At 36.1% G+C, this 18,319-nt stretch overlaps 1 protein-coding gene across 5 annotated transcripts in view; it reads left to right on the top strand.

Annotated features, from left to right (window-relative positions):
- Pdlim5 (PDZ and LIM domain 5) overlaps nucleotides 1-18,319 on the top strand; it is a 168,146-nt gene that overhangs the window by 77,822 nt on the left and 72,005 nt on the right. For 3 of the 5 annotated variants that reach the window (XM_038311018.2, XM_038311019.2, XM_038311022.1), the window contains exons 4-5: nucleotides 12,531-12,573; nucleotides 14,730-15,148. In XM_038311018.2, the coding sequence (XP_038166946.1) occupies nucleotides 12,531-12,573; nucleotides 14,730-15,148 (462 nt within the window). The remainder of the gene's footprint in view (nucleotides 1-12,530; nucleotides 12,574-14,729; nucleotides 15,149-18,319) is intronic. The other 2 variants (XM_038311021.2, XM_038311023.1) reach the window with 1 other exon arrangement.

The following is an 18,319-nucleotide window of genomic DNA, read 5'->3' as shown; positions in this document are numbered from 1 at the left end:
AATAGTTTCTTACCTGTATGGACTCCACTTTCAATTGCTGAACTGCTTTTTAGAGGCATTCACAGCCCACACTGCACTGAAGCATTGTCTCTGATAGCAAGTGCACATCACTGCATGCTGTGGTGCACTAAGCAGTGTTTAGTGTTAAAGTCTTCTCTCATAAAAGTCAACATTCTAGAAGAAAATTATAGCTGCCATTGTATTCAGTTTTTCAAACCATGGAGTTTGATAAACATAGCTTACAGAATCTACTTATGTGGCAAATACTGCTCTAAGCCTATCACAGTCATTTTGCATTTAGTTTCCAAAATACCCCTGTAAAGTCTATAACCATTGCTAGCATTTCCTTCTGATTGAACAGTCGGTAAATGGAGGGCATAGGGTTAGAATCTAGGCAATCTGCTTTTAAACCAGGTGCTCTCCTGGACAGTTTAGGGCTCTGACAATGGCTTTTCCAATCGACCAGATAAAGATGGGTAATGAAAAAAATTTGCTTATCTTTTGAGGCCAGTATAAGTGTTAGGTTTATTTGGTAGTCTGTTTCAGTTCTTCCTGCCTTTCCTAAATGAGAAATACATAACTGTAAAAAATAAAGCAATTAGTTAATATAAACAGATTGACAGAATAAAAGAGAAAAAAAAAAGAAAAATCTATGGCCCGGTCTATGTGATAAAGATACTTGTGCTTTCAAGCCAGGCAGCGGTGGTGCATGCCTTTAATCCCAGCACTTGGGAGGCAGAAGCAGGTGGTTCTCTGTAGGTTCTAGGCCAGCCTGGTCTAGAAGAGCTAGTTCCAGGACAGACTCTAAAACTATAGCGAAACCCAGTTTTGAAAAAAAAAAAAAATACTTGTGCTTTAAGCAGCAATACTGGTGCTGGTTGGGCATCATTACTTAATGGCCATTTTAGTCACACAGCTCCATTGTAGAGAGTATACATCGAATTATAAACTCATTCTTGGTATTTGGCAAGAACATTTTAAAATATATCTTTTATGTGCATGGGTGTTTTGCCTGCATGTATATCTGTGTCCCACATACATGTCTGCGTCCCTACTGAGGCCAACAGAGGGCTGCTGATCCCCTGGAGCTGGAGTTATAGTCCATTAGTCACTGCTATGCCCAGATAACGGAGTCCCCCAAAAACCAACTAGGAAACCAAGTCCTGTATGTAAAAGCAGAGAGCCTTTATTCTTGTTCAAGCTTGAACTTGGGCTCTCTGTGTGTCCAACACATTGGCGCAATCGGAGAGCCCCGAGCTCACTTGGTGTGGGTTTTCTATAATAGCAGAGGTTAAGGTGAGGGATTTCTAAGGATCAGGATCCCTGATTGACTGACATTTGTCTAGGAGTTTCCTGGTGAAAAGCAATGGGTGTGTGCTGGCAGGTGATCCTATCTACAATGGTTGGAACGTTAGGAATTTCCTTTGGATGGTCTATTCCTGGGTGGTGCCTGGGTGGTCTTCCTTTGTGGTCTTTCTTGGAACCAGGTATTGCCTTAGGGTAAATTACTAAGACTCAGGCCTCTATCTATAGTTTGTTATGGCTGGGTCCTATAGAGCTTAGGTCCTCTGGAAGAGCAGTCGGTGATGATGATCTTATGAACCATCTGTCTTGCCCCAACAAGAACATTTTTAAGTGAAAAAAAATTAGAAAACAAAACCATTTTGAAAAAAGAATGGTTATCTTGAGAGAAATAAGGAACTTTGATGCTGAAGTTAAATAAACATGTTGGTTTGTTGTAAATTGTTCTTTGGAGATTAGAGGACAGGGTACATTGTGTTTGCTTTGTTCCTCTCTATCCTTTGAGAGCTCATAGAGAGGAAATGGACATGATTGGAATCTCCTATTCCCATTCTTTTGCACGTCTTTTCAGAGATTATTTATTGCTGACCACGTTAGGAAAGCAGTAGGGTAGAGGGAATGCTCCTTTTTCATGAAAGAATCTACTACGTAAGTTAGCCATTGTAAAAGTTAGCTTGACTTGTCCACATTTTCAAACAGGAAAGCTCTATTTGTTTAGTCAAGCATCATGAGTCCCTGCTAAAGGATATCACTGTGGGAACAACACATCGAATCTGTAGTCATCCTTTGTATTCTCAGTAGTTATGTCAGAAGCAAATTTGGTAAGGATCAGCTTTAAAGAAATGTCTTGTAGAGAATCTTTCATTGCTAAGGGTGTTGTTACATCTGTTTATTTTGTTCATTTGAGTATATTACTGCATGCACTATTCTTCAGAAGTTAAAACTAATTTGCTCTTGTTTTACAACATTGCTATTTCAGGACAGCTCCGTGAACACTAGTGTGTGACCACTATCAGCCAGAGTTTCTGTTTGTTAAATGGCTATAAAGCTCTCTCTCTGCCTTTGAATCCAGATTAGTGCTTATCATAGGCTCACGAACAGTGTATCCACACATTGCCCACTGCCCCTTTTTATTTTGTAAATGAAACAGATTAGAACTGAATAAATTTTGACAGTTCACACATGAAAGTGTGTATATTATTGGTTCATACTTTCACTGAGTAGATCATGACTTTAACTATATTTTAAATTATACATTATGATTAAATGTTTAAAAATAGTTGTTTGCTTGGGCCCGAACTACTCAATTATTTGTGGTCTCTGGAATAATAGCACTGTGACCTTTTTTGTTGCTGGTCTCAATGAGGTAGATACAGAAGTTGGATTAATATGTAGACTGTGCATAATGGTTGGACATTGCTAGGGCTTTCAGGTTTGATCAGAGGAATCAGCCACTGAACAGGTATAGGCTAGTTTAGGTTCTGAGCTTCCATGCTTATGTTGTAAGCAGTGTCCTGTTGAGCACTGTTCTAGATTGCTTACTAATAATGTAAAGACAATCATGGAGAGAGGTAGTTAATTTGGATGAAGACCTTCTCATTTATTGTATTATATGTCCTGTGAGGTTAATTAGCTGTTGTCAGATTTTCTCTCTATAATGTGGAAAAGGAGTTAGAGTTGAGAAAATAATTTGTTTCATATGGTTGCTCTGTTAAAAAGAAAATGTAATACTTAATATTGAAAAGCTTTGGATTTTGATTTGTCCTAAATTTTACAACAAAATCTTTTAAATTACCAGCCAGAAATATAAGCGGTGCTGTGTTCTTTTACAAACAGCCCAGTTTCTATGAACAAAAAGTTTCCTAATAAGTAAAAAGAAAACAGAATGAGTGCATGTTCTTTTCTCTGTAATCATAGAAACATGAATAGATCACAAAGGACTTGGTAATATTCAAAAGTATTTGCAAGTTCAGGGGCTGGAGAGATGGCTCAGAGGTTAAGAGCATTGCCTGCTCTTCCAAAGGTCCTGAGTTCAATTCCCAGCAACCACATGGTGGCTCACAACCATCTGTAATGGGGTCTGGTGCCCTCTTCTGGCGTGCAGGCATACACACAGACAGAATATTGTATACATAATAAATAAATAAATAAATAAATAAATATTTAAAAAAAAGTATTTGCTAGTTCAACTGACTGTAATTTTTCTTTTATTAGATTTAGATAGGATCACTTGGATTGATTTGAAATTCAGTAATGAGAATGCTGGACAAGATTCTATTTCTTAATCAGTAAGTGAGATTTAAGAACTGACCTTGAAACTTAAGCAAGGATAGGCCTGGCCTATCTGTGTCTACAAACAATATATTCAATAAGTTTAAATGCCCTGACTCTGAGTGCCAAAACCTATAGATTAAAAACAAAGCAAAACAAAACAAAAAAACTGAACCCACCCATTATTTTTTGAATGTTAAATCAATAGAAAAAACTAAGCTATGAGATGCTAATAAATAAAAAGTTTTCATCTTATGTGTTAGCGGAGATGTATGCCTAATAAGGCTGTGCTGAATACTGGAATGCTTATCCCTTTAAATTTTACTGAAATACCTAAAAATACTCTCTTTACAAAAATTTGTAATGAATGTGTTTTGCCTAGACAGAAATAGCAGAGAGGCTGTGTCTGGAGAAAGTGAACCGCAGACAGTCCTGAGCTTAGGGCTGGGCAGGACGCAAAGGCACCCCAGAGAGCTTCCCAGTCCTAGATGATTGGCAGGCCTAAAAACAATGTAGAGGACAAGAGCTTTGCTGCATCTCGTGGTTAGTTATTGGTCCTGCTTCTCAAAGAGTTATTACCCTTACTCCTGGAGAGTTGAGATGAAAAAGCAATAGTATCCCTCTGGGGCTCCTGAGTTTTTCTACGGAGAACAAACTGCTCTTCAGGATATGGGTTGTGACTGCCCAAGCCATCTATTTTTACCAAGGTTTTCCAGAGTAGTTAACTTTATCCCTCACTTGAAGTCTGTGAAAATAGTTATGACTATTTCTTACTCATGCTTTCTATTATATCATGAACCAGCTCAATCTTGTGAGCATTGTAGCATTATGACAATAGAGAATAAGATGGAGAAGTACAAATTAAACTCTTCCTTAGTTACAAACAGATTATTAACTGGGTGGGGGTGCCACACACCTTTAATGCCAGCACTAAGGAGGTAGAGGCAAGCCAGTGTCTGCAAGTTTGAGGCCAAGCTAGTCTACAAAGCAAGAAATTCTGTCTCCAAAAACCAGAAGCTAAACCATCAACAACAAACAAACAAAAAAAAAAGCACGTTATTTTCATGTAGATCATACGTACTGTGAAGGTAATTTTTTTTTTCTCTACCTTAAGACTGGAAGAGAAGATTTCTCTATTTTGTTTTTAATAAACTATAAAGGTATTAGCTTGTGGTTGATAGAAAATATAGATTTGATTGGTAAGCATGGGAATTACATTGGTCAACTATTTTCATGAAAGAACACAAGTGTTTTCTTTCACTTGTTCTTTTTTTTTTTTAAGGTTTTATTTATTATGTATACAGTGTTCTGCCTGCCTGTACACCTGAGGGCCAGAAGAGGGCACCATATCTCACAGATGGCTGTGAGCCACCATGTGGTTGCTGGGGTTGAACTCAGGACCTCTGGAAGAGCAGTCAGTGCTCTTAACCTCTGAGCCATCTCTCCAGCCCCACTTGTTCTTTTAGAATATTTTAAGACTGTTTCTAGTAGTTAAAAGTGCATGGGTACAGAAGACAAAAGTTTTTAGTAGTGCATAAGAAATGAACTGAGGTGCAGGATAGATATAGCACTGTTGACAGTAGGCTTCAACCAAACCTATCCTCTCACCAGACTTTTGAATCAGTGTCTGGTTGTGTGAATTTTATTTGAAGGTGATGTGGAAATTTAGATTCATTTGCAAGCAGTGGGAAAGTTTGAGCTAGAGTTGGTAAGGTGATTGAAGTGATTGTAGTGTCTGCCAACAGAATAATGGAACTTTCTCATTTCTTATACCTATCAGCTGTTGGACCTTCTGAAATATTACATTTTGCAGAATGATACTGAACTTAGAAATCCAAATAGCCTTTGTTCTACAGGATTAGCTCTTAGATGGTTTGTTGAAGTCCAAACTGAAGGAAGCCACCTGTGGTTGCACATCTTTTCCCCCAGAATTTGAGAGAATGAAAAATGAGGATTGAGGGTTCAAAACTAGCCTGTGAAACCGTCTTCAGAAAAACAAACAAAGCAGATCTAAACAGAAGCTGACAACTTGCCTTAAAATCCAAGTATAGTTACATTCCACTGTGTGAATAAAGTTTTATTGAATAACAACCAACCTTATTAGTCCAGGTTTTATTTGTATCTTTCTTTCTATAATGACAAATCTAAATAGTTTGATTAGAAACCACAGAGCATATAATATTTTCTGCCTTTTCCTTGTCAATAAGTTTTACTATTTTGTAACAATTCAATTGGACATATATTTTACTCTCTATGTAAAACCATTTTTTGAAATGGTACTTTCACTATAATGATATTTCAAAGTAAGTCTGGATTATTGTGAACTTTAAAATTCCTTTCATTTAACCTTTACCATATCTGTAAACTATCTATCTATTTTATGCTTACACCTTTAGTCATAAAACATTTTGTAAATCACTGTTGAAAAAGTTCAGTTTTCCCTTCAGTTATCCTGAGGTTGACTTTAGTGTGGATAAAGGATACAGTGGAGAGGTCGATTTTTTTCCTTCAAAAATATTATTGTTGAAATAAATGTAAAGTATAATTTTTCTTCTTCTGAAACAGAGTAGAATATTGTGAAAGTTTGCATATAGCTTAAAAATAGCCTTAAGATGCACAAAAAAGTTATAGAATATAACACATGTTTCAAAGAAATATAAAGAAAGCATAGTAAAATTTTTATAAATATATATGAGGATAGCTAATTGTTCCATCTGTTTTTAGAATGCTCTAGAATATTTAATCTTTGGCCAAGCCTATTGTGAAATATCACCAGATCTATTTTGGTGTGTCTTGATTAATTTGTTTAAATTTTTTCCTTCATATTGAGTAGAATGACATTAGAATGGATTCTTCCTCCACAACACTATTCTCTATAATTTGGGATTCTTTCGTCCTTAACGATGACATGTACTGAGATTAAAGGCACGTGTTGCTATGTTTAGCTGGCTTGTTGCCTCTTATGACAAAATCCTGGAACTCTGAACAGTAAACACTTGATAGATTTGCAAATGAGTGAGAGACATCAAGTGACACATACAAGTTACCAAAGCTAGTTAAATTGATTAGCAAATTGGTTTGAATTTCCCAACATAGAGTGAAATGAGCTTCACTTACAAAAAGGAAGAAAGGCTTAGGTGACGGAGTTTGTTGTGAGATTTGATATATCGGAGGGCAGGAAAATGATGACAAAACTATCACTACTACAAATTATTTTGATACATCTAGGCTTTCTTTCTGAAAATTTGAGTATTATAGTGTTTCAAAAGTTCTGAATTCATTGTTGACCTCAGAGTAATTTGACTGATCTTCATGTTTGCATTTAAGTCTTAAAATTTAGCTTGATACAGCAATAATCCTGCGTCCCCTCCACCCACTGTGAAAATGACATAGCCATTAGGTTTTTTAGCTGAACTAACTTCTTTTCCTCCCCATCCCTGCCTGTCTCCTTCCCCCTTTCTCTCTCCCTCCCTCCTCCCTCTCTTCTTTCTTTTTTCCCATCTATTCTTCAGCTCTTTAGCTCGATTTATAGTTAGTTGGTCAAAATTTTTTTTTCAAATTTTTATCAACTGCTATTGACCAACTCACAAGGAAAGTTAACAGCAAAAGCACTCAACAGCAGCAGTTGCCAGGAGATGCCTTCCTGTCCTTGACATCTCAGAGACACACTTGATTTACAGCCCTGTGCTAGCACAAGGTCAGGGCTCTAAATATGTGGCCAGAGCAGTTTCCATGCACCTGTTCCATTTTCCTTATCTGTGCTTAGATAGTCCATCCAGATTTGTGTTCCATCTAAGTGTGTTTTGTTAGTTCCTGTAGTTAAGAGAAGATGTGAACGGGAGAGAAAGCATTCCTGCAGTACATGTAAGGGGAGCTTTTGATGAGCGGAATGTTTTTATGTCTGATACATAACTATTTTAATACTTTTATTTGTAGGACATATTCTTGAGTAATTTAGAAAAGTTCAGGGGATTGTTGTCACAAGTGTTTAAAATACTCAGGGTCTCTGGACAATGAAGTACAGAGGATTCTTTAAGAGGCATTCCTCTGCACTCTTGCCTGTTTGCTTTCTTTCACATTTGGACTTGCTTTGTTATTATACATTGACATCTTTGTAATTAAAGTGATTAATGATGTGCCCTAGTGTTTGTGGGTCTTAAGGTCAGGAGGTCCAAAGATGGCCATCCTGTGGGAAATTGAGAGCTCACTTCATAAAAGATGAACCAGACCTCTCATCCTATCTGCATGGTTTTTTATGAGTTAAATGTTAGATTGGACTGAAAAAGTCTCCTGGTTATCAAAAGTAACGTAAATTAATTTTTATCCACATAGTTCTGTTTTTTTCCTTTGTTAAATAAAAAATATATGGTTTGTTCATGCAGTATTAGCAGATACACAAACATGGTTTCAGTACAGCTCCAAATACTGGGTGTATAGAGTTGTAGTTTTGTCTGATTTTTTAAATATATATATATATCTAATCCATGATAGAGCTATTGCTAAATTATAGTCATTTTTTATGTTCTTCATTCTAACTAGGACATCACAATTCTAGTTTTTAATAGGTTTGTTATAACTGCAAACTCGTTTCAGCTGTTAAGCTGGAAGCTCTGAAACTGGTTATACCTATATACAACAACAACAAAACAAAACAAAACAACAAACTAACAACTTTGAAAGCTTATTCCAGCCACAGGGACAGCTTTGTTCTTTGCAATCCATATTACGGGGATAGTACTGAGCTAAGGCACTGGTGTCTCACCATGCAGGCTTACTCTTGTCAGGGCTTCCCACTAAGCAGAGAGAACAATAAGCCAATTGTTGAGCCATGGCACTGTGCCTTTGCCAGGACCTCAGCAGATTGGAAACTCACCCTGCACAGGAGTGACTCGCAATCCCTGCTGCCTGAAGGGAGAGGCATTATATTATGTTTTAAAAAAAATCCTATGCCATAGTTTTTTAAATATTCATTCGTTTAAATGTCTTAAATTTACTCTTTTTCACGTAATATGTGACATTGCTAAAGGAGAAAGTGCTTACTGTTTGTCCAACTTAAAGATAATTATAACAGATTTAATTTGGGCAAATGCTTTTCCAGATTCACATATTAGGACTTTCTCCACAGAGAATACTGAATACATATATTCATATATACACATACACACACACAGAAGTAGAATTTTCTTCTTAAAATATGGTCAAATTATGCTTTAGGAAAGTCATCCTGAGTATCTTGTTAAACACAAAGTTCAAGAGAGTACCAGCGAGACAAGAAAGATAATTTGTATAAGCAAAAGTTTTTAGATTATGCATTGTAAAGTTTTACGATTATAAATTGTAATATTTCTTTTCCTTAATTTTATCTGCTACTCCTGGGAGACTTAAGTAAACATTTCAGACATTGCAAAGATCTGTTCATTCTTTAAATATTTATTTTAAATGATGTTTCTCAAGCCCCACCCTCAACTCTGCTCTTGAGAACTATTCCTGAATATCAAGCTGTCTCTCAAATATGTACCGTCGACAATCCGTAGTATTTTCCTTAGTATTTACAGGCGTGTGATTGAGATGATGTATAGCTTGGACCTTCATGTTTCCCACATAACTTTCATAGTAGAATGCGTTGTTTAGATTTTTCAAGGTAGTTTACTGTGAAATAAACTTTGAGAAAGTTTTCCTTTTTATAAAAAGTACATATTGATTCTATAAGTTAGGGAAGAGGCACACAAAAGAGAAGAAATAAGTATCATTTAGAGAGAACTTTTCCTAAAATGTTTATAATAATGTGAGTGTTTTCTAGTACATCAGTAATATTGTAGGTAGTTTTATCATACAGTGTTAAAATGAAATTTTTTTTTCAGAAGGATTTTAAAGATTAAAAGAAAACTGTTGGCCTAACTTACAAATTTACTTCAAAAGGCAAAGTAAAACATATTAACATAACTGGCTTAACAGAATATTTTAAGCTTTTGCTGAAATTTTGAACTTCTATAAATATTCAGAGATGTCACTTGATACTAATGGCATATAAGAAACCTTTTCTTTCAAAATTTAATAATTCTATGGTTCATTTTATGGTTAGTGTTTAAAGCAAGGGAGTTGATTTTTATTGCACTTTGTGGTCCATCAGCTGTTTCATTTGACATTTAATGATAAGCCAATCTATTTTTCCATGCAGTAGGGTATTTGTATAATGACCCACCCTGGGATTTTGTAGGCATATTGCCATTCTTTCTGAAATGCTTATCTTATTTCTTCTAAAACCTTGTCAGAAGCCAAATGGGGTGTGTTCAGATTTAATTTTTTTTCTGTAAATTTAATTTTTTTCAAATACTGTGTTTATATTACTTCCAATTATATTAACATTCATTCTGAGCAGAATAAGTTGCTGAGACAACAAAATCAGTGCAAATCCAGTTCTGGGCCTTTGTTGTTGCCAACACTACTGAAGTCAGAGGGAACACTAGAACAAATGAAGTGATTTCTTTTCATACATATAAGATATCTGTATTTATCTTGAATGCAGTAGACTTGTGACTGTTAGTAGATTTTTGCTTGCTTATTGTGTTGCTGAGGATTGGATCCAGGGCCTTTGTTGCCCATAGTGGGCAAGCTGAACTACACCAGCCGTATAGCTGACCTTTATTTACAAATTATATTGCTAGACACGCTCCATGTATCTTAAGACATCCAGAAGAAAAAGGATATTGGCAACCTTTCAGTAATGTCTTGGGAGGTTTTAATGACTAGATCCTTTGCGATTAAATTGGATTGTGAAATTTGAATGAAAGGAAGATTCCACTGCTCTGCCCTCGAACTTGCCTGTTGTTATAATAACCCTGCAAGCTACAGAGAACTTGTTTGGGGACCCATGGGAAGTTACGCAGTGGTACAGGGTATGACTTGTACTACAGCAGCTGAGTGTTAGTACCCACTGGGCCTTTTCTTAGGCTAGCTGACTAGTCAATTAGTGCCTGTTATAGCTAAATTTGTTGATATTGGAAAATTCAGCTGCTGCTAAAATGTTAAGCAGAGTTCATTACTTGAATATGTTTATTGAATGAGTTAAATGAAAAATGAATTAATGCCCTGGCAATGCCGAAGCATGCGTAGGCAGCCCGTATATAGTGGTTCTGTTGAACTTTTCCATATTGGGTTTTACAATCTAAGTTCATAAGAATGACTGACCAGGTCTCTTCCTCAAGAGGGCACCAGATCTCATTACAGATGGTTGTGAGACACCATGTGGTTGCTGGGAATTGAACTCAGGACCTTTGGAAAAGCAGGCAATGCTCCTACCACTGAGCCATCACTCTAGCCCATATGTTTATTGATAGGCACATTATTCTAGGTTATTTGTAGTCTGTTATCTATTTAAATAGAACAACCTCCTGATTTATATAGTAAAATTATCAATATTTACCTATTATTTTTACATTCTTGGAATTCTACCTTGATGTTTATGCCTGGACTGGTGTGATGTGAAAGGAATTAGATTACTTCTGGTATATTAAAAAAATAACTTGCGGTAGGAAGATAGAGGAGGAGTTGGAGGGGGGTCAGTTTGACCAAAACACATTATATGTGTGTGGAAATTTCTCAAACAATTCTTAATTTAGAAAATCACACTTTAACATCAAGTAAATACCCTATAAAGTATCAGTAGCTTTCTTAATTGTTAATAAATACAGTTATCATACTATAAAATATAACAGCATTTATATTTGGGGCTCAGCTCTAATCCTAAGCAATTTATATGAACTTTGAAGCTCCTGTTTTGAAAGATGAAGGTAATGAAAGTTTTATTTCCTAAGTACTTGCTCCAAACCAATTATTGTCCTTCTTTAGGCTACGATACCAAAAGGCACATGGTGCAAAATAAGAACAGGTTAAAATTATCAATCCACTTGAAATATAAATAGCTGTCACATGCCTGGAGTTTTGTCAGACTACCTTTAATCTTTTCCTTGCACATTCATTGCTGATAACACATTACCTTCCAGGTGCTATACTGACATAAGGATTCAAAGCAGGACATGGTCATTGCTTCCACTGAATGGAACCTGGTGAATTAATTCAACGGAGTTTTTAATGTTACTCTTCTCACTGTTGTGACACACTATCCTGGCAAAATTACTTCAGGAAGGGTGTATTTTAGCTCACAGTGCGAGGGTATATGGTTCGTCATAGTGGGATGGTCTGGTGGCAGGAGCTTGAAGCAGCTGGTCACATTGCATCTAAGCAGGAATATTAGGTGATGATTTTCCTGCATTTGGCTCATTTATTCAGTCTAGGACTTTGGTGTATGGGATGACGCTCCCATAATTAAGGTGTCGCTTCCCACCATCCATTATGCTAAGCTAGATAATCTCTTACTGACATGCTCCTAGGGGATTCTAGAGTCGGTCAAGCTGAAAGTTAATATTAAACATCAACGTTTAGCAAATGCATCAATTTGTTTAAGTGTTTAAAAATATAAATATAAAGTAAATTGCATAATAAAAGACTTAGTTCAACTTAAATATAATGGAAAGAGACCCAGCAGTGGTACATATGCTCATGAATGTTAGGAGAAAAGGCAGCTACTTCTGGAAATCAAGATTTGGGCTGGGTTACTGAAGAACTGCCAAGGATCAGGAAGTCCTGCTACTTTACCTTTTAATGTGGGGATTGCCTTAGCCAAAGAATTAAAAACTTGGAAATACTAGCAAGCAGGATTGTGTCTTTTCTCCTTATTTGTGCTTATAGGGCTAGAAGAACATGAGAATATTGGGTCTTGTGGCATTTGACTTCTAATTACATGAACTAATGAGAATACTGTGATGAAAACTGAATTATAGAGTTATAATTCTGATTATTTAATATCTCAAAATATATAAATAGTAAAATTCTGTTGACAATATTTCTAAAGTACCAGACGTTCATGGTTCATGTTTTTTTTTTTCTTTCCCCACCAGAGCATCTGCTGCAGCCAAGCCTGAGCCTGTTGCTGTTCAGAAGGTATGTTTATAGTTGGCCATCACTGGACTCAGTCTATCTAGAGCTGCTGTTCTTATCTCGGATCATACTAACGTAGAGTTTAGTCTGAGCACAGTTTTACTCATTCTCTTCCTTAAAAGACAAAGAGGAAAGGAGAACCCAGATCTTACAAAGTTACTGTGTTAGACAGGGTTCTCTAGAGGAACAGCACTTATAGAACAAATCTAAGTGTACACGGACAGAAAATGGGTTTATTAGAATGGCTTACAGAGTGTATTTCGAGACCAGCGTGTCCAACAATGTCTACCAGCAGTATGTCTAAGAATCCAGTAGTTGCTCAATCCATGAAGCTAGATATCTCAGCTGGTCTTTGGTGTATGCTGGAATCAAGAAGAAGTAGGCTCTGATGCCAGTGAAGAAATAGACTTTCTAGCCAGGCACGAGCAAGCAGGCAAAATGAGAAAGCTTCCTTCTTCATTGTCCTTTATACCAGCAGCAGGCTTGGCCCACATTAAGGGTGGATCTTTCCACCTCAAAAAATCTGGATTTAAATGGTCAGTTCTATTTGAGTTTTGGTTAATCCCAGATGTATTCAAGTTGACAACCAAGAATACCCATCACAGTTCCCATTTGTAATAATACTATAAAACATTATTTATAAGTCCCTACAGTGCCAATAATGCATGTCCAAATTCCTTTCATATTTTTCTTTTAATTTTTCTATATTTACACATTTATTTTCTAAAATGAAATAGTAAATAGTTAACGAAAATGCCATTCTAGTGTTGGATTAGGTTAGTGATCTTGGATTAGGCTATTGGCAAACTCCTGATTTTCATGATATATCTCACATTACCTCAAAACAGTGTTTTTTTTAAAATTTATTTATTTATTATGTATACAATATTCTGTCTGTGTGTATGCCTGCTGGCCAGAAGAGGGCACCAGACCTCATTACAGATGGTTGTGAGCCACCATGTGGTTGCTGGGAATTGAACTCAGGACCTTTGGAAGAGCAGGCAATGCTCTTAACCTCTGAGCCATCTCTCCAGCCACGTCAAAACAGTGTTTTTAATCATCTGATTTATTCTCTTTGAAGATTTTTCTCCCTCTTTTTTTTTGGGGGGGGGGCAGTGTATTCAGTTGTTCATTTAATTTACTTGTTTCAGCCCTAACTTACTTTTATCAATTAATGAAAATTTATAAGATTTATATTGCCCTTCCCCCCTTGTAATTAAGCATTTGAGCTACCAATATCTATTTCTTAAAGATCTGATTTTGGATGGTAGAGTGAAAGTTTTGGGTTTTTTTTTTTCCAGTGTTGTAGAAATGAAGGCTTTTAGAATGTGTCCAGATAAAGGTTTACCAACACAGATAATTTTAGAAGGAATTGCTCTTCTTGCTTTGCTTACATTTTCTTACATTGCTCATGGCAATGAGGAGATATGTAATATGTTTTTTCTTCATGAGACATAAATAAAATATAAATAAATATTCGAAAAGAAAAATAATTTTATCCCTGAATAATATCTTAATTCACCGAGAAGGGGAAATAGAAGTAAATCATAGGAAAAATGCAGGATAATTGTTTTTTGTTCACCTGTTTTATGTTTTGTCCACCCAAATTCTTTATCCATAATAGTGTGTATCACATACTTTGAGTTTGGTGAATTCCTCATTCCCTTTTTTAATTGAAGAGTTTAAAACTTGGTGATTTTCTTGACTCAAGTAATTATACTGTGGAGAGAAAGAAAAAATGCTAGAAAGATGGAGTTATAATTGAGCCTTTGTGTATTTTAATAAGATGTTTCAGTTAGTAGCATTATGTTTATGTGTAATAAAATCATTCCTTTAAAATATATCTAAGTTGACATTTAATGATGGCCTTTAGGGTTTTTTTCTTTTCTCTCCTGGTTTTCCTGCTCTGTTTCCTAAATATTTTGAAACTGTCATTTTTATAGATGAAAATGTGTTTACTGTGTACATTCTTGTTACGCCTGTTGAGATCAGTTAGCATGCACGCTATGCTTTATCAACTATTCGTTTTTTCTGAAAATGGTTTTGCACTGCTTACATAATTGTGTTTGTCTTTTTAAAAATCAACATGTTTGTTTGCACTCAGTGTGTTTTGCATGTATTTGCTGTGTTTTTGTATATGTTTATGTTTTTTTGCATAGGGTGAACCTAAAGAAGTAGTTAAGCCTGTGCCCATTACATCTCCTGCTGTATCCAAAGTCACTTCCACAACCAACACGGCCTACAATAAAGCTCCTCGGCCCTTTGGTTCTGTGTCTTCACCAAAAGTCACATCCATCCCATCACCATCGTCAGCCTTCACCCCAGCCCATGCCACCACTTCATCACATGCTTCCCCTCCACCTGTGGCTGCTGTCACTCCTCCCCCATTCTCTGCATCCGGACTGCATGTTAATGCCAATCTTAATGCTGACCAGTGTTCATCTACCCTGAACACTGGTAAATCTGCAGTTAATGTCCCACGGCAGCCCACAGTCACCAGCGTGTGTTCCGAGCCTGCTCAGGAGCTAGCAGAGGGACAGAGAAGAGGATCCCAGGGTGACATTAAACAGCAAAATGGGTAGGTAGACAAGGGTAGTTTCTGCTCTTTCAGATAATTTCCAGGAAACCATCTACTTTTTCTTCAGCTGTTCTTTGAAGAAAGATGAAGTTATACTTGCTGCACTAACAGTGTCCTTCGTTTATTTACAAAGTACTTGTATAAAGCAGTTAGAAGTTAATCAGAACTTAATTATGCATTTTGATGTATTCTGAGCCTGCAACATGCTCTTCAACTTTTCCCTCCACATTCCTGCACAGTGTTGAGCAGCTGGCACGTACAATGCAAGGCAAATGTAGTCTCAAAATTTCCATCCTTTTCCTTGTCGCCACAGGTTTTAGCAGTGTGATTGTAATTGTTCTCAAAGAGAGAGGACATGAGTTTGTAGTGATCTCTCCTCCAGGATGTAGTCTAGAAAGCTGAAAACATCTCAGTATAAATTGTTAGCCCAGAGCAGATAGTTAGCATTCTTTTTAGGTATATTTTATCAGGAATTTATTCTTTAAATGCAACCAGTAATTTTAAAAAATGAGTGATATTCAGCATTAGAAGCAATATATAGATTTTTTTTAAAAAGGTGAATGCATTTAAACTATAGAGGACATTAAATAATAGTAGCAATTTTTGAAAATTCAGTTACAATTTTGTGTTTGGGCATTGTAGTTTTAAAAATGTGTTGAATACACTAAAGTATTTGAAGACCTAAGTTTTAAGGTTGCACATATGTTTTTGAAGCCTTATATCTAGGTTGCTAATTTGAGTCTTTCAGAATTTAGTGAAGTTATTTGAAGGTAGAGTGATCTATATACAATTTTGTTAGGATTAGTTGTGATAAAATGTACTTTTTAAGGGAAATACTAAGCACATATGATAAACTTCGCTGATGCAAGTCTCCAGGAAATTTATAATTAAAATAATTGTGTAGATAGGCCCATTCAGAGAGATGTAACCCCTCTGGAATGTTAACTTACTTAATGAAGAGGATGTGCTTTCTGTAGCATTGTTGCCATGGCAGCTCCTGGGCTTTGAAAGAGGAGGTGGCACAGCTCCAGGCTGCTGCTCAGGGGGCAAGGAGAGCTACTGGGTTGTGCATCTTTGGTCCTGTGGTTGTGGGTAGCTTTTTTAAAAAGTATTAATGTAGACATTGAAATCAATTAGTGCCCTTCACAAAATGTTAAGTTTCCTCTATGTCTATTTTATGACAATAATACTGAAATAATCAGACTAGGTAATCAGGAGAAAATGATTTGCCTATCACATGCTGAAGCAGAAGTTTACTATGTTTCTTAAATTCTAGTTTGTGTAGATAGAAAGCCCACTGGAGGTAGTCAAGTGTTAACTATCACTTAACATATCTTAACCTTTTAACACTTCTGGAAATTTTATAATAAAGTCTTTTTGAGGTAAAAGCGAAGTGAAGTTAGGGAAAAGTTTTGAGTTCACAAAGTTTCAATTTGTGCGTGGTAAACATTCCTTTAGTAATTAGGCTTGAAATGATTTAGAGCTTATGATTCAGGCCAAAATGACAGTGTTCTAGTTTCAGGGCCTTAGTGGCAGCTTCCTAATGAGTCGGCAATTGTTCACTAAGCACATGCCTTGTGCTCACCACAGTGCAAAACTGAAGATAAAAGGGATTATTACATGTTTTGCATCATTAACAAGCAAGCTACTGCTTTGCATTTGCAAACTGAAAGTGTTTAAAAATAGCTGGATGTCAAATGCTGTCCAGATGTTAGGACAGTAAGAACACAGTTTAGTGCCTGTTAAATTCTAAGGCCAATCTGTAGTGTGCTTTCTGTAGCACATTTAGACTGGAGGAGCCAAAAGTCACATACTTGACCAGTCAGCCTGGGCTTTCCCTGGGGTTAGTGTTTTGCAGCACTGGTGCACACTTTCTCCATGTTAGGGATCAGCCTATAGACTTCTGACTGCTTGGCGTCTCAGATTCTTATGATGTCAGTAAAACAAAACTCTCAAAGTTGAGGGTGATTGCTCTTTATTAATTACTTTTAAAATAACGCCCACCAATGACCAAGGGATTAAAAGTTTAAAAGGATACAAAAGTAAATGGCTGAGTTGTCTTTTCCTCTAAACATCAGGACTGTTAGTTTTTAAGCGATTTGAAATGGTTGGCTAATTTGCCAGTTTCATAGGTATCCCATCCAAATTTGTATTGAATCAGTAAACAGGAGACACGTGTTTGTTAGGTGTCAGTAATAAGATGTAAACTAGCTGTTCCCATATAGTAGGAAGTCTGGCTAGTGTGTTGGTGGTTCTGAGAGTAACTTAACATTATGGTAAGCATTCTTTTTTTTTTTTTTTTTTTTTTTTTTTTGTAACTAGTAATGATTAAGGCACATTTAAGAAATTTCATTCTCTCTTCTGTATATAAATTATTGTTCTTGGCATGCCGCTCTCTCTGGTACCTCCTTACTCCATGAAGGACAGAGCAAGGCTTTATATTCCTGACTGGAGACAAACTCTTTTACATAAACTAGATGAACTGATTTGCATTTCACTGCCACATGCCCTGCATTATACTGTGCCACTGCTCTCCAAGAGGTAAGTCTTTCATGTAGCCTATATTTCAGGTTTCTTGGCTGCAACTACTAACAGTTTGTTATGTGGTGTTTTTAAGAATCTGGCCTTGAAAGGTTAGAAAGTTAATGATATAATCAAATAATGGTTTAAAATGCTTTTCTCTTCACAGAAGACACACGTGACAAAGTTAGTATCTGCATTACTGGAGAGGAAATATGGTGATTTATATGAGTAAACAGCATGACTGCTCAGTTTTTGCAAAATTAAGTTAAATTTTGCAAAAGAATTGTAACTTAAAGAATGTTTTCAATAAGCTTTGGTTTGCATTGGTATGTTTTTGTGCTTTATAGTAGCAAGTAGTATTACTTAAGTTATATCAAAAGATGTGTGGGGTTTTCTGTGCAGTGGCTGAAAGGAAATGCTTGGGGTATTTAATTCTTATTAGTTACAAGACAAAGATGAGAATCTATAAAAACTTGTACCAGTAGTAAAAAATATATACAAAACTGAATTATTTCTAATTGACATTAAAAGTCAGTATTTCCTAGATTAAATCACCTAATACCTGTATGATTTCCTGGAGAATTATATCAGATATTTCTACTAGCAGATTTAGATGTCTTTGTGTAGTGTGCTTGTTTCTGTGTGAAT

Source organism: Arvicola amphibius, chromosome 14 (genome assembly GCF_903992535.2).
Source record: "Arvicola amphibius chromosome 14, mArvAmp1.2, whole genome shotgun sequence".
Lineage (NCBI taxonomy): Eukaryota > Metazoa > Chordata > Mammalia > Rodentia > Cricetidae > Arvicola > Arvicola amphibius.
The sequence above is the reverse complement of the archived record's forward strand: the minus strand, read 5'-3'. Positions and strand labels throughout refer to the sequence as shown.